The sequence below is a fragment of the Neophocaena asiaeorientalis genome, unplaced genomic scaffold (genome assembly GCF_003031525.2).
Source record: "Neophocaena asiaeorientalis asiaeorientalis breed wild unplaced genomic scaffold, Neophocaena_asiaeorientalis_V1.1 scaffold822, whole genome shotgun sequence".
NCBI lineage: Eukaryota > Metazoa > Chordata > Mammalia > Artiodactyla > Phocoenidae > Neophocaena > Neophocaena asiaeorientalis.
In genome coordinates this window covers 222327-245860 of record NW_020172647.1, presented here as the reverse complement: position 1 = coordinate 245860, position 23534 = coordinate 222327, and the positions used below count along the sequence as shown (strand labels likewise).

At 47.2% G+C, this 23534-nt stretch overlaps 2 protein-coding genes across 3 annotated transcripts in view; both read left to right on the top strand.

Moving 5' to 3' along the window:
- Positions 1-9: 9 nt before the first annotated feature.
- GPR173 (G protein-coupled receptor 173) lies at positions 10-18907 on the top strand. Its single transcript, XM_024739492.1, has 2 exons — positions 10-168; positions 17444-18907. Exon 2 carries the CDS (start codon positions 17541-17543, stop codon positions 18660-18662), a length of 1122 nt encoding a protein of 373 aa, XP_024595260.1. The 5' UTR covers positions 10-168; positions 17444-17540; the 3' UTR covers positions 18663-18907.
- Positions 18908-22595: 3688 nt separating this feature from the next.
- Positions 22596-23534, top strand: part of TSPYL2 (TSPY like 2) — a 6997-nt gene continuing 6058 nt past the window's right edge. The window contains exon 1 of one of the 2 annotated variants that reach the window (XM_024739491.1): positions 22596-22893. In XM_024739491.1, the coding sequence (XP_024595259.1) occupies positions 22720-22893 (174 nt within the window). In that variant the 5' untranslated portion in view covers positions 22596-22719. Of the gene's footprint in view, positions 23524-23534 lie in introns of both variants that reach the window. The other variant, XM_024739490.1, reaches the window with a different exon arrangement.

Here is a 23534-nt window from a genome sequence, read left to right as displayed (position 1 = left end):
CTGCGATTTAGACCAGCCCGGCTGTATCCACGGCAACAGAAGCAGGAATGTCACTGGCTGCCAGCTCACGGAGGGTCCCACAATGTGGCCTGGGCTGTGATTTATCCTGAGTGAGACAGCTTGAGCCCCCTCCCTCGATTCCAAGACAGCCCTGCTGAGAGAACCTAGGTAAGTAGTCAGCGTCCCTCCACCGAGGATGGGGGGCTGGGACTTCTGTCTCCCCACACATATTCCAGAGTCTCCATCACTGCCATGCTCTCTGTCTCTCTCTGGTTCTGTTAGTCTCTCACTCTTTCTACTCCATCACAAGGGCTACTTGGGCACTCAAGCCTGGAGAGTCCTCTAGCCATCCCCATCTTTCTCAATCCCAAATGTCCCGTGAGGAAGGGAACCACCACCTGTTTCCCCGTACAAGGTCTGTTTTTATCATTATGGTCGCATTTGAGCACGAGGCTGTGTTAATATTTCCTTGTGTGCTGTCTGTGGAAGGCATGCCTGGAGCCCGGCTGTGCTCCCTCATGATGCCTGCACCCTGGGCAGGCTCAGCCTCCTGCAGCTGCCTCCTCTCCCTCTCCCTCCTCCTCCACTCTCCGACAGCTTCCTTGGCCAGCATGCAGGGTGTGTGTGTGTCTGCCTGAGTGTGTGAGCTGGCAGGTAAGTAGACGTGACAGAGAAGCTGCTCCCAGCCCAGACCACCCCCCCACTCCTTGTTTCCTTCTTTCCTTCCTTCCTTCTTTCCTTCCTTCCTTCCCCTGTTTCTGCCCACAAGTAGCACAGACTTTTGCTCACTCACCAGGGAAGATACTGCTGTGATTTCCAGCAAGGGGGAGGAAGCCACTGTAGGGCTAAAAGGAAGGTGAGGTGGGGGTGGGGAGCACTTCCAGGCCCTAGTCTGCTTGATGCCTTGGTGGAGGCAAGGACCATGCCACACAGCACCCTGCAAGGGCCAGACACAACATGGTTGTCCCCACAGTGTGGGCCCCAGCCTTCATCCAAGGCTCTCAGTCTGTTTTGGACTCCCATTGTTGTGTCTGGGATTCCCCAGATATTATGGCCTTGTGGTCCCTCTGTCTGAAGAAGCAGGAAAGCCTGGTATATGGAGAACATGGATTCTCCAGGGACACCTCCCTCAACTACTGGCTCTGCAACTTTAGTGAAAGTGTGCTACTTATTGAACCTTAGTTTTCTCATCTGTCAAAGAGACTGGTAACCCTTCCTTCATGGCTGTGTGTAGTGACTAAATGAGTTGATGCATGTAAGTAAAGGATGTGTATAGAAGTGGCCCTGAAGCAATGTCAGCAAAGCTCATGGTCAATATTGTTGCTGATTGTTCATGATTAATATTGTCATTAATTATTTGGGGGAAGGACTGGCTCCTCTTCTCCAGGGTCTTGGCTGAGATGTGGGGAGGGCAGCAGGTAGGTAAATGGAGGAGGGGAAGGGGAGGCAGGAGCAACTCTGTGTTGTTACTCCTCATTTGTAAGGAGGAATAAGTGGTGGCTGTGGGCAGAGCCTCCTGCCCCCACCCTCCTCCAGGCTCCTTTCCTGCACTTTCCCCTGTCTGTGCACACACACACACAGAGGCTCTAGCCCCCGTGAGCTAGCAGAGGCCTGGCTTGCAGCCTGCAGCATTGCTGACTCTGGTGATATATGCATCTCCCTGTTGAGGGGAGACTTGGCAAGAGTTTGGCCTGTGGTCAGTGGTTGGCAGGGCGTGGGGACAGGGCTGAAGCTTCTGAGATCACAGGACTTCGGGTGTGGCCCATGCAGCAGCCAGAGCTGTGGGGGACGGGTCCCAGGGAGTCACTAACATAGAGCCTGGGCTGGAGGGACAGTTGGGTCTGCTGGCTGGTTTCTGGGTGTGAGATGTGGTGGAACACTGAGTGAGGGGTCAGTGGCTGGAGGAGAGTCCTCAAGGCCAGGGGAGCATTAGGAAGAGGGGAAACACTGAGGCCCAGAAGACCTCCTCTGTGGGGGCAGGGAGGGGTGGGATATATAGAGTAGGCTTATGGAGTAGACTTTTCTGAAGAAGCATTAGGTGCAGAAGGGAGAGAACCCCACCTGTGGTCCAGAGGCATCTAGGCCTGAGCGTGGGTGTATATGTGCAACTGAAAACATATAGCTGTGTGTGTCTGTCTGTTCATGGGCACTATGAATGTGTATGAGTCTGTGTGTGTTAGCAGGTCACATGATGGTGTGAAACTGTGTGGGTGTCTGGGTAGGATGGTGTGTGTACAAGGGAGTGGGTATGACTTTGCATGTCTGTGTGGGTGAGCAAATGGGCATGTTGGATCCTGAGCCTGAGTGAGGGTGTGTTTCTCTGAGCCAATAGGCCTGTTGAATGTCTGGCTAAATATATGTATGTGGTATACATTTGTCTTTGAGTGTACATGTCTGATTGTATGTGTATGAGTGTGAGGGTTTCAGAATGCCTGGGTGTACATGTCCTATTAGGTGATTGCCCAGATATATCTGATTGTGTATATTTGTGTATGCCCCGTGTGCATATGAATACAAGTGCATCTAAATGGTGTGTTTGTAAGTGCAAGGGCATGTGTATGTGTGTATGTCCATGCATGTATGGGAGGGTAAGTGTGGATACACATGCTTCTGTGTGGGTGTGCCTGTCGTGTATATGTATGAGTAGGCCTGTGTGTGAATGTCTTTGTGGATTCTCCAGCATTTTGAATTATGTCTATGTCTGTGTGTGCATGTTTGAATACATATTGTCTGTAGACAGACCCATGGGTCTACATCTGATTAGGGAAATGTTAGTGTAGGTGGTCACACTAGTATAAGGATAACTAATTGTGTGGGTAGGGGAGAGTGTGTGAATGCACATGTTTTGTGCATGAAAGTATGCCTTGTGGGTTTGCCTATGTGTGCACATTTGATTATATATATGGGTATGGCTGGGGGGCTGTACACCTTTAAATATATGCACAAAAAGCTGTGTGCATAGGTAAATGGCTGCATTCATGTATATGTCTAGTTGTGTTTCTGGGTACACTGTTGTACCTCTGAGCGTACATCTCTGAGCGTGGTGTGAGTGCATCTCTTAGTGTGAGTGTGCACTCACACTCAGTGTGGTGTGTGCATGAGTAACTACAACTCATAATACTTGGATGCACCTGTCTCATTATGTATTTTGTTTGAATTTCTGAGTGAGTGTGAATGTGTGTGTGGAAATGCCTGTGAGTGACTGAGTGAATGTGTGTGTATATGCTAGTATGTGTGAACATGTAGCTGTGTGTGCACTTGAGTGAACATATCTGTATATTTGCCTGTGTATTCACACACATCTAAGTGTATGTGTGTGTAAATATGCCTGGGTGTGTGTCTGTCTGAATGTACAGGTGGTGTCTGAACTGCACCAATTTGTATAGTTATAATTATTTGCATATGTGTATTTGTATTTATCTACCATTGTTTGTTCTGGAGCATATGTTGTAGAACCGTGTAAGTGAATGTACATACACACCACTCTTGTCCTATAAGTGCGTTTGAGTGTGTGTGTGTGTGTGTGTGTGTGTGTGTGTGGTTGTCTTTGCATGTGTGTGTCTGTAATGAGTGTTAGCAATTCTTCTTGTGCAGATGTACAAGTGTGTGAGAATATGTGACTATTCTTCCATGTGTGCATGAGTCTTCTTTTGTTTGCATATTTTCTCATGGGTGTATGAACATGTGTCAACATAAATGGTGTGCGTAATTGTGTTTTGTAAGTACATTTGTGTCTCCATGTCTGATTCTTTGCATGCAGAAATGAATGAGGTACAAGCCTAAGTTCATGTGAATACGCTTATAGGTGTACATGCCCAGTTGTGTGTATAAGTCTATGTGTGTTAGAATGTCCATGTATGAGTACACCATCTAATTGACAAGCACGTGCACATCTGGGTGTTCATTTGTGTGAGTACATCCTGGTGTGAGTATGTGTGAATATGCTTATGTGGTCATGTCTGGGGCTGTATGTGTATACATTTGGGAGCTCACCTCTGTGTGTCATGTTTGTTCATTGTCTCACTGGGTGTGATACAGAGTCTGCCTGTCTGTGGACATATGTAAATATGCCTGTGTGTACACCTGTGTTTGTGAGTGAAAGTATGTCCTTCATGGGCATTATGTCATGTGAGTATATGCTATGCATATATGTCTGTGTTTGAGAATAAATGGATGTGCATATGTGGGACCAAGTGCAGTGTGAGTGTGCACTGCTGTGGGTGTGCCTGTTGTAGGGATGAGTGTAGGTATTTGTGCATGTGCCTGTCTCATGGTATGTATGTGAGAGAGGGAGAAAGATTTGGCCTTGGGCTTGTGCAGATAGGCCTTATCATTAAGAGGGTGATAAGGGAGGGCACTTATGAGTCTGCATGAACTATGTGTACCCCAGCATGTATTTATGTGCCTGTCTGAAAGTCAGGTACCCTGCTAGACTATGTCTGGCTCTAATTGTGTAGACATCCTAGATGATGGAAGCCAAAACACTTGAGCAATCCATGACCCCCTTCTGGGGTCTCTCTGGCCTTGACCATGTGCTGGGCTTCTGTGAGGGTCTCAGGAGAATTCCTGTCATCATTCACACTCAAGAAGTAAGAACCAAAAATGACTGATATCCTACTAGGGAAGGGGGCCTGTGACCTCTTTAGAAAAGGATTTCTTGAAACACAAAGACCTCATTTCCCATCCTCCCTCCACCATCAAAGGCCCAGGACAAAATGGCATTGTATGGTATCAAGGGTTGGTAAATGGTTTTCACACACAACACCCAAGTTGTGCTACCCAGGGAGAAATCTAGATCTAAATGTGTATGTATAAGTGAAAAGTGAAGGTATATTCAGGTAAAGTGGGGTGTGTGTGTGGAGTGGGTGCTATATTTGATGAGAGAGAAAGTAATGACTGATATCCTACTAGGGAAGGGGGCCTGTGACCTCTTTAGAAAAGGATTTCTTGAAACACAAAGACCTCATTTCCCATCCTCCCTCCACCATCAAAGGCCCAGGACAAAATGGCATTGTATGGTATCAAGGGTTGGTAAATGGTTTTCACACACAACACCCAAGTTGTGCTACCCAGGGAGAAATCTAGATCTAAATGTGTATGTATAAGTGAAAAGTGAAGGTATATTCAGGTAAAGTGGGGTGTGTGTGTGGAGTGGGTGCTATATTTGATGAGAGAGAAAGAGAGAGAGAGAGAGAGAGAGAGAGAGAGAGAGAGTGAGAAGGGATCTGGGTTGTGTGTATGTAAGAGAGAGCCTGGGCGTATCTGGGTAGGGTTTGAGTGTGAGACATTTGGGTGTATTTGAGAGGGATGAGTGTGGATGTGGGTGTGTGTGAATGGTGCATTTGTGAGGCACTATGAGACCATTGGCCTATTTCGGTGGAGGATGGTATAAGTAACATTTTGGGTGTGGCTGTGTGGGAATATGTGTGAGGATATATATATTTGAGGGGTATGTAGGTATGTGTGTATCTGGATGGCGCAAGAGAGAGTCGGGGGTTATCTAGATGATGTATGTTTTACAGTGTGGACCTATCTATGTTACGTGTATAAGAGGGAGTGTGGGTATTTCTGGGTAGAGTGAGTGTATGAAGGAGTATGGTGTATTGGGGTGGGGGCATTCAAGTGTGGGTGTATCTGGATGGTGTGTAGGTGGGTGAGAGAACACGTGTATCTAGGCAATATAAGTGTGTGATGGAGTTTATCTAGATGGTGTGTGTGTCTGTGTGTGTGTAAGAGAGAGAATTTGGGCACATCTGGGTGAGGGTGGGGTATATGTGAGTGTGTATATAATTGGGAGTATCTGTGGATGCTGTGGAGGGTATATGTGAGTGAAGTGTGTGTGGTGTGTGAGAGAGCATGGGTATACCTGCATGGTGTGCGTGGAGTGTGGGTATTCTGGATGATGGTGATTAAGAGAGAGGGGGGAGCTGGATTGTGTGTATGTATAAGAGAGTGCGTAGGTGTTTCTGAGTGTGGTGGGAGTGTGAGAGCATGAATGTATCCAGTGGGAGAAGTGTGTAGGTGTATCTGGATGGGGTAGAAGTGTTTGGGTTTTATTGGGTCAGGGAGTGAATGTGAGTGTTTTGGTGTGTGGCTGGGTGTATCTGGATGATGTGTGAGAGAGTGTGGTACATCTGGGCTGTTTGTGAGACAGTGTGTGGGTGTATTTTGGGTGGAGTGTGTTTGAATGTGAGTGCATCTGGATGGTGGGTGGGTGAGAGCACAGGTGTATTTGGGTGGTGGAGTATGTATTAAGGTATATCTGAATGGTGTGTTGTTAGAGCTTTGGGTGCATATCTGGGTATATATGTACTTGGGTATGTGTGTGAGTGTGTGTATAACTGGATGAGGTGTGAGGACGAGAGTTTGGGGGACATTACTGGATGGGAAGTGTGAGTTTGGAATGTGGGGGCATCTGGGTGGTGTGGAGAGGATGAGAACATTGGATGTGTTTGGGCAGTGGAGTGTCTGGGGAAGTGCACCTGGATGGCATGTATGAAAGTTGGATTATCTGGATGGGATGTGTGTGTGTGAATTTGCAAGTGTATCTAGATGGTAGTGGAGTGTATCTAGATGATGCATATGGGTGTGAATGTAACTCAGTGGTCCACATGGGATGAATCTGGATGTTGTGTGTATGTATGAGAGTGTGGATGTATCTGGCTGGGGCTGTGTGAGCGGGCTCTGTTTGTGTGTGTATGTGTGAGAGAGGCAGAGACAGAGAGACAAAGAAAGAACATGAGAAGTGTGGGCATATATGGATAGGATTTGTTTGTGAGTGGGTGTCTCTGGATTATGTGTATGTGGGTATCTGTTCATGTGGATGTATTTGAATTGGGTGAGTGTGAGTATCTGGGTGGGGTGTAAGTGTAGTGTGTTTGAATGGTGTGTGTGTCATTGTAGGAGTATCTTGATACCACATGTGAAAAAGACTGTAGGTTTGCCTGGGTTGGGTATGAGGGCTCTGGGTTGGGAGTGTGTGTGAATTTGGGTGTATCTGAATGTTGTATGTGAGAGTGTGGGTGTACTGAGTTGGAAGTTTGCTTAAAGTGTGGCTGTACCTGGGTGGAGTGCCTGTGAGTGTAGGTGTATTTGAGGTATGTGTGTATGAGGATGGGTGTGTCTAGATGGGATGTGTGTGAGAGAGTGTGTATCAGTATTGGGTGTGTGTGTGAGAGTGGGTGCATCTGAATAGTGTGTGTGAAAGAGAATGTGTACCCACCTGGGCTGGGGAGTGTGGGAGTGGGTATATCTAAGTAGGATGTGTGCGGTTCTCTCTGGGTGGTGTATGGGAGGGAGATAGGGTATATCTGGGTGATGTGTGTGCATGTGAATATATATGGGTAGTGTGTGTGAGAGCGTTTGGGTATATCTGGTTGGGGAGAGTATCTGAGAATGTGGGTGCATCTGTATGTGAGTGTGGATTTATTTAGATGGTGTGTAGGTGGTATATGTGGGTGTTTTGTGTGTTTAGTAGTGTGGGTGTGTTTTGGTGGGGTGCATGATTGTGGGTGTGTGTGTGAATGTGTATATCTTTCCTGGGGCAAGATATACCTCTGCTGGAGTGTCTGTAAATGTGAGCATGTCCATGTTTGTGTATGTGTATGTGTGTAACTGTTTGTACCTGAGCCTGTCAGTACATGGCTTGTGTGTGCATGTGCTTGTGCTAAAGTAGTGTGTATCTGTATATGTGTATGAGGTGAGTGTGTTTCTACATGTGAGTAAGTTGGATCTGTAAGGTCTTGAGCCAGGCTCTAGGTTTACATGGCTTTATTAGCTGTGTGGCTTTGGACAAGTCACCTAACCTCAACTAAGCCTTAGTTTCTTATTTGTAAAGTAGGGGTAATAATACTACCTATCTCATAGAATGAGAATTGGATGACTTAATATTCAAAAAGTGCTTTGGACTGTGCCTGGTACATAATGAGTCCTCTGTGCCACATAAGGAGTTACCCAGTACTATAATTGTCACATACGCCTATGTGTAGATGACAGTATGTGTCTATCTGCAAGTGTGAACGGGGTAGTTTCTATGTGTGTATTTGCCACATTATCAGTATCCACATGTATGTGTGAGAGAATGAGCAGATTGTGGGTGTATGTGAGGGTGTGTTTATACATAAAAGTGGGTTTGTACTTATATGTGTCCCAGTGTGTATATAAAACCATGGGTGTATGAGGATGGAAGTGTGGGTCTAGGAGGTTGATGGAAGAGGTTTGGCCCTGTGTGTATGCTTCCCAGCATACACACATCTGAGTGTATGAGTGCATATACCTGTATCTGTGGTAGTGCGCAGTGCGTTTTTATCTGAATATGTAAACGGGTTTATAGTGGTCAGGATGTAAATGTGTGCATGTTGTGAGTGTCTGTAAATGTAAGAAGGTTGGTATTCAGGTTTATATGTGATGATGTAGGTGGATGCGTGTGTGTGTAGAGGATTTAGGCCTATATGGCCATGTACTAGGATGTGTGTATCTGTGTCATGTGAATGTATGTGTAGGTGTGAATGAGTGTGTCTGTCTGTGTTTATAAGCAGCAGTAGCTATGTGGGTGTGTATGTGTGAGCCTGCATTGCTTCACCTGCCTGCCTGCCTCTGTGTGTAGCAGTGAGCCTGAGCCATGTGTCTGTATGGGCGAGCAAGTCTGTACTGTGTGTATATGTATGTGTGCCAGGGCAGGGTTCATATAAGATGGTAGGTTTTAATCTCTTAGTGTAAGAACTTGAGGTGGGAAAGGGCCTGGATCTGTAGGATGTGAGCTGCACTTGCCCTGTGACTGAATGTCAAGTTCTTACATCTGTGCATACATGACTGTGTCTGAAAGCATATAGGTCCATACGATTTGGTCTGTAGGTGTATGTGTGTGCACGTGCCCATGTGAATGGCAAATGTATCGGTGCCCAGGCCTGTATTTCTATAGAAGGGTGGTTATACATGTGCGTGTGTGTTATATAAATCTTTGCATGATTTGCTGGTAAGTGGGCTCCTACACACATGCCTCTTTCTGTGTAGAGGAGGAGGTGTGTGTGTGAGCATCTGACTGCACCTATCAGCTGGGGTAAGTCTGGATGTGTGTGTAAATTTGAATCTCCATGTACACCTATGCCTGTGTGCTGTGTATCTGTTCATGTGTGCAAGTGTCCACGCAGTACGACTAGCTGTGAATGTGTCAGGCACACAGAGAAGGTGAAATATTTGTATGGCACACTGTAGTAAACTTAAGAGGATGTAGGGGTACTGGGGTTTGGTGAAAAGAAATTCCTTACATTTTCTTTATATTATAAAAATTGTGGTAAGAAAAATTAAAATGCCAAGTTTTAGGAGAGTTATTTAATATTGAATTTGTATGCAACTTTCAAATGAAATCTTTTCCAAATATTTTCATAGTACACTTGAGCTCACTTCTGTAAACATAACTTTTTAATTCACTCGTGCAAATCTGTAGTGGTCAACATTCGTGCCCACTTCTTCTGCATCTCTGGTCATGACTGTCTTGATTTATTTTATGGTCATTTTCATCATGATTTGGTAAATCACTTGGTGCTGAGCGTAGATCCCTTATGCCAAGTTGTGTTTCTTGGTAAAAACCGAAACAAAACAAATGAATCAAATAACCATTGGTACTTTTGACACGGATATAAACTTCTATTGTGGCCTGCCTCTTCTTGATCTTGGAAGGCATGTTGTTGAAGGTAAGACCCATTCCATGGAGGTTGTTTAGGCATAGTTTGCCCTAATGTCCTCATAATTAGCTTGAATGTGTGAATGTAGCAGCATGGTTGTGCAGGTCAGCAAAACTCACCTCAAAACCATGAGCTTTGGGGTCATCAGGTATCATTTTGGTTTCTCTGAAGCATCAGGTGCAGTTTCTTGTGTTGAATATGGCTGGTGCTTTCACACCATACCAACCTTTCTTAACAAATGGAACAACTGCTTGTTCGTGCCTCCCTTTTTCACCTCCCTTTTATAACTCACTTGTTCTTGCTATGCCCAGGCAGAGACCCAGGTTTTATGCTCAGAATAGCTACATAATCTCTTCTGCCTCTTGGTAGTCACCATCAACAGGAAACCATTTGCCTAAGTGGCAGCAAATGGTCAAAGGGTATTTTTTAATTTATTAAAACTCTTTTCTCATCAATAATCTATAATTCTTAGTCTTTGAATTTCGTACTTCAAAGGTGAGATCCTTCTTTAAACCTAACACCTCTTTCTTTTCTTTCAGTCAAATGTGATGTTGAAATTTCTTGAAACAAATGCTCATGAATTTTGGATCCAACAGAAAATTTTCATTTTGAGTATTTAAAAATAATGATGAAGTTTTCCCCTAAGTAGACCTTGTTCTATTCATCCCAGTAAATCTTCTTTAGTATTTAACTTATAATGCTAACTAAACATCACCCAAGGAACCATACTTGACCTGATTTCTTCTAAGTTGAAGTTTGGCTTCAAATCCATAAACCTTGTCGGTATACTTTCATGTATCTTTGAGTGTCGAAAATTTTTGATGTCATTTTATTCATGTGCTCAAAGAGCCATGTGTTGAAGCCAGTAAGCATCAAATCTGCAAAGTGAGAATCATTCACAGAGGAATGCTGAAATTTTTCTTTTAGCTCATAAATCCATTATAAATTCTACACACTTAGGCTTAAAACAATAGAGAAGGGTGTACTGATTCCAGTGCTTCACAGAAAGCTGACAAGTGGGTGGGTAATGCCTTGGATCTAATTAAATTCACCTGGCATCATTTACTGTGGAAGTTAGACCTTCAGGCAAACTTTTATAGGTTAAGGCTCCTCAGTGGATGACGCTCAGCATTTTCAGAACAAATTCCAGCTGTAAACTTCCTGCCATCACAACAGCAGCGTCAGTCCACAGATTTATGCAGAGTTTCCACAATATTTCAAAATATTTATGTATCACTTTGAATATTTCAACCTTAGTTTATTTTGGTGCTTCTGGCATTTCTCTTCAGGCTTTCTGACTAGTACTATAAACCAAGCACCGTTAATCAACATCCTGAGATACATCAATAGAAAATGAAAACCCCTTTGATTCAGCAATCTTCTGGGTTAGTGTTATCTCGATGTCCTTTGACCTGTCACCAGTGTATCTCCTAACAGAAATAATTGAAAGTGGCCCCTGTCCTATTTCTTCTACCTTGTTGGTCTCAAATATAGTGTGGACATTTTCCTGGCAGACTGCTAACAGTTATATGAGATTCTACTGGGCGGGCATCTTAGCTTTACTTGTTAATTGTATAACCCTGTTACTAGCTGGTTGAACTCCATCTAAGAATGTTCTAACTCATCTCAAAAAAGAGCCCAGTTTCTTAATTTGTTCTTCCAGATGCTTCAAAAAGTCCAAATCTTTCTCTGTGTGATAGAGTGTTTTATGGTCAGTTGACCAACATAGCCTACTGCGAAGGTTTCTGTTGATAACTTTTCCACACAAATTGGACATTTAAGTTGAGGAAAAGAGGGCTAACTGGGCAGCTGAACTCAAATTTGAGACAATCCTCATTAAATTGCTTAAATTAGGAACATCCTGGATTATTTTGGAGGGGAGACTACTGTGTTTGTCTTATGAGTCTCTTGATTTTCCAGCTTTAATCAAAAAGTCCAATTTGATGGGGAAAGAAATATCTTAAGAATTAAATCTACGTGAATATAAAGTATTGAAGGGGTCAGCAGACTGACCCTTTGTGTGACCCTTTGTGACTTCTGAAAACTGATTTTTTCCAAAAATCAAGTTTTAGGTCTTCTGCATTTTTAAGCAGCACTCTGAGACAAACCCAGAAAGGCCGAGAGTTCCCTTTAATGAATCAATTCAATTCAACTATAGTCAGGCTGCACTCATTTACTGACAAATATTTTACCTAAAAACAAAAGATAATAATTAATTATGAAATGTTCTAGAAGAAAACTTTTTTAATAAAGAAGCAACAATCAAGGAAATTAACAAAATTGTTATATTCTCTTTAGGAACACCTAATTCTATATAATAGTAATAACAGCTACAATCATACAGCCCTTCTATTTTCATAGAAAAAATTGTGGAAAAATAAGAATGAGATCAGATTAAAAGAAAAACAAACATTGTACATATATGGGCAAAGCCAAAAAACCTCACTGATGATGAACAACCAGTGGCAACCAAAGTAATAAATCTGACTATCTGGCATGTTTCGACAGGAAGCAATCCAGACATTTACAACCTCCCTTCTCACATGGTCCCCTCAAGCCCCCTCTTGCTCCAGCCCCAGACAGCTCTGCTAATGTTTCCACCTGTGCGTTCTGGAGTTGGCTGCTCTGTGCACTTGCATGGGTTTGTCTCTGGGTGTATACCTGTTGCAGGCTGTATATGTCAAGTAAGTATCTGCTTTGTGAGCAAGTTTGTGTGTGTATAGATGTCTGTGTGTGAGAGTGTATCTGTATACACTATATCTGGCTTTTTTCTTTGTGTTTGCTTGTGCTTGCATATTGCTAAGGGGTGTGTGTGTGTGTGTGTGTCTGTGTTGGAGCTGGTCTACTTCTCTGCATGAGTGAGCGTGTACATGTATGGGCATCTGTGTATACCTGTGCTAGAGTGTACACATCTGTGTTGGTGAGTGTGCCTAATCTATGTGAGAGGTTTTGGATCAGTTGGTCTCTGTATGTTAGAGTGTGTTAGAGTATGTACATGTGTGATATGTGAGCAGTTTTTTACTTGTCTGTTTTTTCTGTGGGTATCTGAGGGGCAGTCTGTATATACATATGTGTGGCAGGGTTCAAGTGCATGTGAGCATGCTGGCATATGTAAGTGACTGAGTGTTAACCATGTTTGTATATGTGATGACATAGGTATGCCACTGTTTTCTTGCACCTGTGGTGCAAGAGTTTAAATACGTGAGAGGATTTGAATCATCAGGTACACTGGGACAAAGGGTATATATGAGTCTACATGTGAGTGACAATGAGTAGGTTTGTGTGTGTGTATCTGTCACAATTTGAAAGTTTGTGTGTATGTTAAGGGAGTTATAATTGTGGGTTTGTGGGCCACTGCACGTGTGTGTGTGTCTGAGTGTGTCTGCATATTAGCAATTCTCAGCCTTCTCATACCCAACACCCTCTTTTATGTAACATATTTTGTAACATCTCTTTACTATTTGGACATGAAGTTCTTAGATAATACAATCTCTCTGCATATATAATTTCAAAAGAAAATTCATATAGTATGTTATACAATAGCCACATTATATTAACTCTAATATAAATAAATAAGAAATAAAAGTGACTTATAAGAAAATAATTTGCATTTCAATATGGAAATGCTTGGGCATGACACTCCCCAGGAGATTCAGTGAATTAGAAGCTTGTAACGTCTTATAATGAGTAAACGTGGATTTAGGAGAAGGGGAAAAATCAGAAGCTGCCCCTTGTACGAAGTGCAGGCAAATGACAGGCAAAGGCCTAGGGGTGAGAGTTTCTGAAATACTGAACAGCTCAAGGAAAGTGCTCTACAAAACAAAGTACAGTCTCTAGACTTACATGGCAGCCACATTCCTGGATAATTCCGGGTATATTAAATCAAAGGAACAACTGTGTTTAACTGTGAAATAGAGTTAGATTCTAGGTTCAGTTCATTCCAAGTCCAAAATCCTATGGGATGAGGGACATATGTTGGCTGTGTGGGACTGCCCCGCAGGTCACTGAATGGCCAGCATCCTCGCCCAGGACCCCAAATGTTAGAAGGACACACCCAGCACTGTGGCAACCAAAAATGCTCCGATAAATTTCCAAAATGTCCCCTAGGGGGCAGTAATGCCTTTGTTGAGGACAAAGCACTGGTGTTTAAGCAGGGTACACTGTGCCTGTGTGAATGAGGACGCATACACGATATACCGTGTGTGTGTGTGTGTGTGTGTGTGTGTGTGTATGAGTGCCGTGTGTGCACACCAGTGCCCCTGTGTGTGAGCTGGTTGCTGTCCATGGGTCTCTATAGGAGTAGCCTATGTGTTTGTGAGTGTGTGTGTAGGTGTCTGTGTTTCTCTAAGGGCATCTGAGCACGAGCAGGTGTGTAGATGTTATGTGTATGCACATGCACCCTTAGTTTTGGATGGTCCCAGGCTGTGGCTGCCAGTCTATGCTTAGAAGAACACTCTCCTCACTTTTTATATAATCACCCCAGCTTTCCAGGCAACACCAGAGTTTTGTTTGTTTGCTTCTATTATTTTATGGTTTTTTGTTTTCTTTGTTTTGTTTTAGTGTTTGTTTTTGTTTTCACTGGGACTCGGCTACACATTATCCACCTTCTCGGTCTTAGTGTGTCTCTCTGTGTCTCCCTCTCTGTCTCCATCTTTATTTCTGCCTCTCTCTGTCTCTGTCTCTGCCTCTGTGTCCGTCCCCTCTTTATCTGTCTCTCATTCCCCGTCCCTGTCTATTTCTCTATATCTTTCTCGCTTTATTTCCTGGCATTATCCCTTTCCTTCTATCTCTCTGTCTCTGTCTCCCTCCCTCCTTCCTTCTCTCCCTCTGTCTCTATTTTTTCTGTCTCTATTTTTTCTCTCTGTCTCTCTATTTTTCCCCTTTCTGTCTCTATTTCTCTCCCTTGTCTGTCTCTTGCACTTTCTGTTTCTGTGTGTGTGTCTCTCTCTTTTTTCTCACTTTATCTCTTCTTCCTCTTTCTGTCTCTATTTCTATCTCCTCTTCTCTGTGTAAGGCTCTCTCCTTTCTCTGTGTATTTGTCCCACCCCTTCCCTCCCTCCCACCTATGTCTCCATCTGTCTGTCTGTCTGTCTCTCTCTCTCTCTCTGCTCCTCTCTCCTTCTTTGTCACTCGTGTGTCTCTCTGACTCTGTCTTACATTCAGTCTCTGTCTCTATCACTTCCTCCCTGCCTCTCCTCAAGGCTAAGAAGTGCGTGTGTGTATGTGTGTGTGTGTGTGCATATTTACACACACCCAGCTATCGGCTGGTCCACAGTTGTGTGGGAGCTATGAGGCCTTGAGGGGCCGAAGGGGCCCACCAACTCCACTTCTCTCAAGCCCCTGCCCTAGCACCTTCTCTTGGCCCACTGGCACCAGCTCTGAGACTTTGGGGTGCCATCAAAGTCTGGCCCCAGATGGCTGTGGCAGGCCATGTTGGGTTGAACTGGGAAACAGTGCAGAGGGGAGCCGTTTTCCTGGGAGGGAGGAGGTAGAAAGACATTCCACTCAAGCCCCACTTCCCCCAACTTCAAGCCCATCCCAGTCCCAGCAGGAGTTCTGAGCTTCTCCAGCTTCTGCCTTGCTGCCTCTCCTCAGGGAACTGCCCTGCTACCTTGTCACACCTCACACCCAGCCCGCACACACTAAGAGCTCTCCTGCTTCCCCCCAGGTTTTGCCTGTGCTGTCCCATTCACTCACTGCCCAGACAGCTCTCTCAGCAAATCCCACCTGGAAGCCTCCAGGCAGCCCTCCCTGAGCCACCAGCCCCTCTAGTCCCTCAACCAATTGATTTGACAGCTTTTGACTGAGGGCCTACCATGGGCTGTGCATTGCTCTTCTAGAGGAGAGTGTGTGAGTCGATAATCCCTACCCTTGTGGAGCTTTCCTTCTAATAGGGAGAGGCAGGCAATAAACCAAAAATTTTAAGTAAATATTTTATAATAACTATAAATGGAGTATAACCTTTAAAATTGTGAATCACTGTGTTGTCCATCTGTAACTTATATAATACCATACATGAACTATATATCAATATTAACTAATTAATTAAAACAACTATTTTAAAAGTAAATTATATAGTACATTAGAAGAGAGAAATTCTAGGAAGAGAAGCAAAGCAGGGCAAGAGGCACGGGGGTGCTGTTATTCCTTACCTGGATTACTGCAAGAGCCTCCTAAGTAGTCTCCCTACTTCCACCTTTGCCTCACATGATCTGTGCTCCTCACCGCAGCAAGCAGGATCCCATTCAATCCTGAGTCATATCACATCTCGCCTCTGTTCAAAACCGTCCTACAGCTCCCATCTCACTCAGAGTAAAAGTCACAGTCCTCACCATGGCCTGTGTGATCTGGCCTCACCACCTTTCTGACCTCACCTCTTACCACTTTCCCCTCACTCACTGTGTTCCACCCTCTTCCTTGCTCTTCCTCAAATGTACCACATGCAGTCTCACCTCAGGGCCTTTGCTCTGGCTGTTCCCTCTGCCTGGACTTCTCTTCCCCCAGATGTCCACATGGCTCACTCTCTCACCTCCTTCATGTCTTTGCTCAGATGACACCTCCTCCATGAAGCCTTCCCTGTCCACCTCATCTAAAACTGCACTTCTCCCACCCTTAGCACTTCCTATCCCCCTTCCATCCTTTATTTTTATTTTTAGGAACCTATCATCATTTGACCTAGTATCCTTCACCTATGTATCTTCTTTATTATCTAGAATATCAGCTTCACAAGGGCAGGGATCTTTGTCGGTTTATTTCACAGCTGTATCACCAGTGCCTGGCATGCAGTATATGCTCAATAAATAGTTTTTCAACAAATGAATACACACAAGCATATCTAAGTCTTTATATTCACATATACTCTCCACCTCACTTAAAGTAAAAACCCAAGTCCTTGTCATGGCCCACAGCCCTGCACGATCTGGCCCCAGACCCCTCTGTGAATTCACCTTCCACTGTCTCTCTTGCCACCCTGTTCCAGCCACACTGGTCTTCCCATTGTTCCACGAGCATGCTAAGCACATGCTTGGTTATGAATAAAGAAACCTATTTAATGAGTGGCTACCAGCATTAACCAAAAAATCTGTGAAACAGAATAGAAACTAGGTACATTATACATAGGATCTGTACTGTTTTGTGAAACTTTTGGTTCAGCTGTATGTACACATGCTTGTATGTGTACCAGGCTGTGATGTAAAATGTATTTCTTACTATGGGTGGCAGTTTAAAAAGTTTGAAGAACACAAACTTTTGGCTTTGCAAAGGGAGAGAAGAGCCGCATCAACATCCCCATCCCACAGACCCACCAGTGGAGGAAACAGATAACCGAGGACATCCAGAGAGACGAAGCACCTCCTTACCCAGCAAGGAGGGAGAAGGAGCAGCAGTGAGCCAGGGGCAGGGCCTGACACCAGCTGGGGAATAAGTGGGGAGGCCACCTAGACATACTAACACTGCCCTTTCTGTTTCTTCCTCACTTTTCCTTTCCACCTGTTTCTCACTGTCTCTTTTTCTTGTGTTTCTCTCCCTCCCTCCCTACGCCCTCCTTCTTTCCCCCACTTCCTGTCTCTCTGGTTCTGTCTCTCTCCCTGTCTCTTCTCACTCTTTCTCATCCCCTCCATTTCTGTCTCAATTTGTGTCCATTTTCTATCTCTTTGTTCTCTCCTTTCTCACTCTGTCTCTGTGCCCCTGTGTGTGTTTTCTCTCTGTCTCTTTCCTGCCCTCATATCTCTGTCTCTCTGTGTCTGTGTCCTCATTTGCAGGTGCAGCCCAGCAGGACAACTGATGGAGTCCCCCGGGGCCCATCGAGCACCGGACTGGCTGACCCCATAGGGTTGGGAGCAGCCCCTGCCCCTCAGTATGGCCAACACCACTGGAGAGCCCGAGGAGGTGAGCGGCGCACTGTCTCCACCATCAGCATCGGCTTACGTGAAGCTGGTGCTGCTGGGACTGATCATGTGCGTGAGCCTGGCGGGCAATGCCATCTTGTCCCTGCTGGTGCTCAAGGAGCGTGCCCTGCACAAGGCTCCTTACTACTTTCTGCTGGACCTGTGCCTGGCTGATGGCATACGCTCTGCCGTCTGCTTCCCCTTTGTGCTGGCTTCTGTGCGCCATGGCTCCTCATGGACCTTCAGTGCGCTCAGCTGCAAGATTGTGGCCTTTATGGCTGTGCTCTTTTGCTTCCATGCGGCCTTCATGCTGTTCTGCATCAGCGTCACACGCTACATGGCCATCGCCCACCACCGCTTCTACGCCAAGCGCATGACACTCTGGACATGCACAGCTGTCATCTGCATGGCCTGGACCCTGTCTGTGGCCATGGCCTTCCCACCTGTCTTCGACGTGGGCACCTACAAGTTCATCCGTGAGGAGGACCAGTGCATCTTTGAGCATCGCTACTTCAAGGCCAATGACACGCTGGGCTTCATGCTTATGTTGGCTGTGCTCATGGCAGCCACACATGCTGTCTATGGCAAGCTGCTCCTCTTCGAGTATCGTCACCGCAAGATGAAGCCCGTGCAGATGGTGCCAGCCATCAGCCAGAACTGGACATTCCATGGTCCTGGGGCCACCGGCCAGGCTGCTGCCAACTGGATCGCTGGCTTTGGCCGTGGGCCCATGCCACCAACCCTGCTGGGTATCCGGCAGAATGGGCATGCAGCCAGCCGGCGGCTGCTGGGCATGGACGAGGTCAAGGGTGAAAAGCAGCTGGGCCGTATGTTCTACGCAATCACACTGCTCTTCCTGCTACTCTGGTCACCCTACATTGTGGCCTGCTACTGGCGAGTGTTTGTGAAAGCCTGTGCCGTGCCCCACCGTTACCTGGCCACCGCTGTTTGGATGAGCTTCGCCCAGGCTGCCGTCAACCCGATCGTCTGCTTCCTGCTCAACAAGGACCTCAAGAAGTGCCTGAGGACTCACGCCCCCTGCTGGGGCACAGGAGATGCCCCGGCACCTAGAGAACCCTACTGTGTCATGTGAAGCAGGCTGGTAGGCAGACAGGCAGGGAGAAAGTCAGGGCCACCATGATGGGGCCAGCAGAAGGGGAGAGGTGGGGCTCCATAACAGGAGCCTTTCTTTCTGAGCTCCAGCCCCAGCCCCTCGAACCACCTGGAATCTAGGCACCTTTGCCAGCACCTCCCCAGGGTTGGGGACTGGGTGGGGGACTAGGAAAGAGGCATTACTCCACCACCTCCCTCTCCTCTTCTACAATCTCTCTCTCTCTCTCTCTCTCTCTCTCTCTCTCTCTCTCTCTCTCACACACACACACACACACACACACAAAGTGACAATTCAGAAAAAAAAACTGAAAATGCAGGTTTTTCTACTCACAGCTGAGGAGACAGGCTTTCTTGCTTTAATGTCTCTCCTCTGACATTGTCCAGAAGGGGGAAATTTGTCCTGTAAAATAGACTTCCAGAGCCCTTATTGTCCCCTCTGCTCCCACGTACCCTCCACTTCCAAGTCCTTTAGCAAGGCCTGGATGTTTAGAGAGAAATTGATCTGCTGACAAGAGGGACCGAAGGGGCTGCTGGGTTCCCAGGGAGCAAGGAATGTTTAATTGCTATGTTGTGTGCAATGTTGTTTTAGGCTAACCCTGGTCCCAAGCCCGGTCTTTTCTCCATCCCCACCATGTCCAGACCTCCCAAGTGTTTCTTGAGCATCTGTTTGAGAAGCGAGGAGGGGAGGGAGAAGGGCTTCTGGGTTGGGCCCAGGTTAGGTGAAGAGCAGGATGTGAGTACACGCCTTGAGCTGAAGAGACCCCAGCTTGGCTGCATTCTCTCAAGCTGCCAACTGGATCCCCGTGCCCCAACTCTTCTTCTTGAGGATGGAAATCCACTCCAACCCCACCGGGGTTGATGTGGGTGCCATACAGGCAGGAGCAGCCCCCCACCCCATGGAAGTGTAGGGAGAAAGTCAAACTCTCCAGAATGGCTGGATCCCAAAGGCTGGGGTCAGAGTGGAATTCAACCCCAGAATTGTCTCCTGAGTTCATGATACTCTCCTGAAGATGAAAATTCTTTGAGGGACTTGGTAAGTCATAGTGGTATAAACTCCAGGGCACTGTGGACTTGAGTCCATTCCTCTCTGACCTCTTTTTGTCCCCCTCAAGCCTCAGGAGCCTCAAGCCCCTCTGTGGTAACCCTTGGCCTTCTGGGCCCTCAGCCCCCAACTTCCTTGCACTGAACAGCCCTTTCCCTCTTCCTCCCTCCACCATTACTTCCACCCCAAGTGGAGCAGACTGCAGCCAGAATCCCCAGGTGGGAGATCCCAAGCCTCCTTCCCAGGGCAGAGTCCACACTGGGCTCCCATCAAGTCTTATGGACTGGTGAGCCAAACTGGCATTCTTTGCCTGGTCTTGCCCAAGTTCTCTGTCCCCCTCTCATCTCTTGGGAGAGCAGGAGATCTGTATTTATCCACCTCCTTTCCCTTCCCTACAGAAGCCCTTGTCCTACACTCCCTCCCTACTCCAAGACAGCTCCAGAACTGGGCAAACCTTGACCCAAGAGGGATGGAGAAGGCACTCTAGGCAGGAGAGACACTAATGAGCCTGGCTATGGAGTGGCCTTGGAAAGGCAGGCCAGAGTGGCTGAGAGGCTGGGGGTGGGGGGTACCTGTTCTCTCAGTGATAGTGATGGTAGGGGTGGGGGTAGATAGGGTACATTCAGGAGGATTTGCCTCCATTTCCTTTTTCTAACTGCGTGGATTCACCATTGGATTTTGTAAATGGAAAACAAATGAACAATGCTATATTGGATGTGTTCTCTTTCTTTGACTACATGTGGGGAGGTATGGTCAAGTGAGACAGTGTATCTGCGTGACTTTGTTGGGGGGCACTCCTGCCTGGGGCACACATGTGAGCAAATGCCTGTATGTGGAGATATATACAGTGCATGCATGCACACATGTACACATATGCACCTAATTGAGAGGGGACAAAATAGAGTACGTGCCTGCAGCAAGAAGTAGAGTGTTCGGAGATGGAACTTGAAAACGGTACGTATGTATGTAGCAAGAGGGTAGACTCCCATCTCATAAGATCTTCCTCCCTTGGCCCAGGCTCTGAACATGGGCGACAGGATACTTGAGTACCCCATCTCTTTCCAAAGCCTGGAGCCCCCAGCTACCACTCCCAACTCCTGTATCAGTCTCCTCTCAAAAAGCCAGATAAGGTGTTCCTGAAAGTGGACCACCATGGAGAATGGAGACTGGGAATTGAGGATCAAACTATTGGGGTTAGGTAATGCCCGCCCCCCAACACACAAAATAATGGCTTCTGGAGGGACTGCTCAGTCTGGGATAGGAGCCCTTCGGAAGGGTCCACTATATACAGCTCGGATTTTGGTAAGCTTTGATTAAATTCAGAGGGAGGGATGTCACAGGGGGAAAAAAAAAAAGGCTGGGAGTCTCCCCAGCCAGCCTGTTCCCTGGGCATTCAATTACTTTACTCTCTCAGATGCACAGAATTGAGTTGACCATACTCCTCAGTTCTTGGCACACTATATCATCATTGGTTCATATGAGGCCCTTATATTTTTTATTTCGTTTTGTTTTGTCCCCTTCATCACCCATCCCTGATCCCATGTCCCCTTCCACATAGGCACCCACTCTCGTGTATTTAACGTACCGTCCTTCCAATCCACCGTTCATGTGTTTATTTACATATATGTGTATCTGTGAAAATGTATGGTATTGTTATGTGTTTTAATTTACATAAACAGTATTGTACTATAAATCTTGTTCTGTTTCTTTCTTCACTCAACATTCTGTTTTTGAGAGATCCAGCCATGTTGCCGTATGTAGACCTAATTCATTCTAGTGGTCCATCTTATACATGTATCACATTTTTCTTATTCATTCCCCTGGGTGATGGGACTCTAGGTTGCCTCCAATCCTCTGCTACCACAAGCCTGCAATGGGCAGTTTCCTACATGTCTTTTTAGGGACTCCTTATTTAGAGGAGAGGAAACAAGCTCAGAGAGAGGCAGTGATTTGGTTAGGGTTTAAGTGAGGAGCAGATCCTTGACGCGAATCCCACACCTAAGCCAGAACCCCACCACCATGCCTCACGAGAGACCATCCAGCTGGCTCCCCAAAATCTAAAATAGAATTTAAAACAGCATACACTGAGGAAATGGAAAGGAAAGGATGGGAAGGAGAAGTATGGAGTCGATGAACAAATAGAAAGTCCTAGAAAGATCTAGCAGATGAACTGAATCACAATCATTTTCATGACGCAGAGGAAGTTACTTTTTTTGGTGCGATTATTATTGCTAGAGCTATTTTGTAGAAATGGGAAACGCCACGTCAAAACCTGGCCCCAAACCAAAGACCCTCGATTTCTAAACCCCAGGCTCCTTGAGTGCCCCCTGAGCCGCGAGGAGCCGCCTCCGAGTTTGCCGCCGCAGGGGCGAAAGCCAGGGCTGGGGCAGGGGCAGATTTAAGAAGTGCGTAGTTGCTGACGGGGAGGGGAGAGGAGGGGGAGAACGACAGCGAGGCTCTCGAGTCTATCTGAGCACATCCTGCTCACTGCTTGCGCTTGTTTTTTGTTTTGCGTTTGGGTCTTCAGAACCACTGGTACTTATCCCATTGGATAAGACGTCGGCAGGGTGAGGTAGAGGGTCTTCTTCCCTTCAGCTCTCCCCGAGGCCAATAGTCCTGCACCGTCTCTAAGGTCGCTAAGGGAGGTGGCCCGGTGACTGGCGGGCCCGAGGATAGCCAATGGGAAAGTGATGAGGTGCGGTGTTGGCAAGCAGATTGCGTGCGAGCGGGCAGGGGGCGGGGGGCCGCGAGAGCAGCCGCGGCGGCTGGCAGCCAATGGAGAGGCGGGATGGCCCCTGGCGTCACGAGGGGGCGGGGTCTGGCGCTTGGCGCGGAGGGAGTAGGGCCGGCGCTGTGGGAGGGAGCGCCAGAGCGAGGCTGAGAGCAGAGCTCGTCGCGTGAGGCGCGGCTCTGCTTCAGGTGTGACAGGCAGCGGCGGCCTGGCTGAGAGCGAAGGGGCGAGCGCGAGCCCCTGAGCTGTGCGAACGCGGTCACGATGGACGGCCCGGACGAGGGGCCTCCGGCCAAGGCCCGCCGCCTCAGTAGCTCTGAGACCCCTCAGAGCGAGCTGCCGCCGCCGCCGCCGCCGCCTCCACCACCTCTCTTGCGCCTGCCCCTGCCTCCACCTCAGCAGCGCCCGAGGCTCCGGGAGGAAACCGAGGCGGCACAGGTGCTGGCTGACATGAGGGGGGTGGGACTGGGCCCCGCTCTGCCCCCGCCGCCGCCCTATGTCATTCTGGAGGAGGGGGGGATCCGCGCGTACTTCACCCTGGGGGCAGGGGGTCCCGGCTGGGAGCCCGCGATCGAGTCAGGGTACGGGGAGGCGCCCCCTCCCACGGAGAGCCTGGAAACGCTTTCTCCCTCGGAGGTTTCTGGGGGAAGCCTGGAGATTGACTTCCAGGTGACGGAGCCCAGCAGCTTTGCAGGAGAGAAGGCCCTAGAAACCTGTAGCGCAGGGGGGCGGGGGTACCAGAGGTTAGCCGGTCCAAGGGGGAGGGAAGAGACCGTCATCATCGTGGAAGACGACGACGAGGATGAAATGGAAAGTGTGAGGAAGAGGAGGAGGAGGAGGAAGAGGAAGCCCAGGAAGGTGAAGAGGGAAAGCCGAGAGAAGAATGCCGAGAAGATAGAGTGCATCCTGCAGGCGCTGGAAAACATTCAGCTGGACCTGGAGGCGGTGAATATCAAGGCGGGCAAGGCCTTCCTCCGTCTCAAGCGCAAGTTCATCCAGATGCGAAGACCCTTCCTGGAGCGCAGAGATCTCATCATCCAGCATATCCCAGGCTTCTGGGTCAAAGCAGTATCCTTGTC

What these genes read in the sequence shown, in the direction of transcription:
- GPR173 (XM_024739492.1), top strand. Translation starts at nt 17,541, where the DNA reads ATGGCCAACACCACTGGAGAGCCCGAGGAGGTGAGCGGCGCACTGTCT.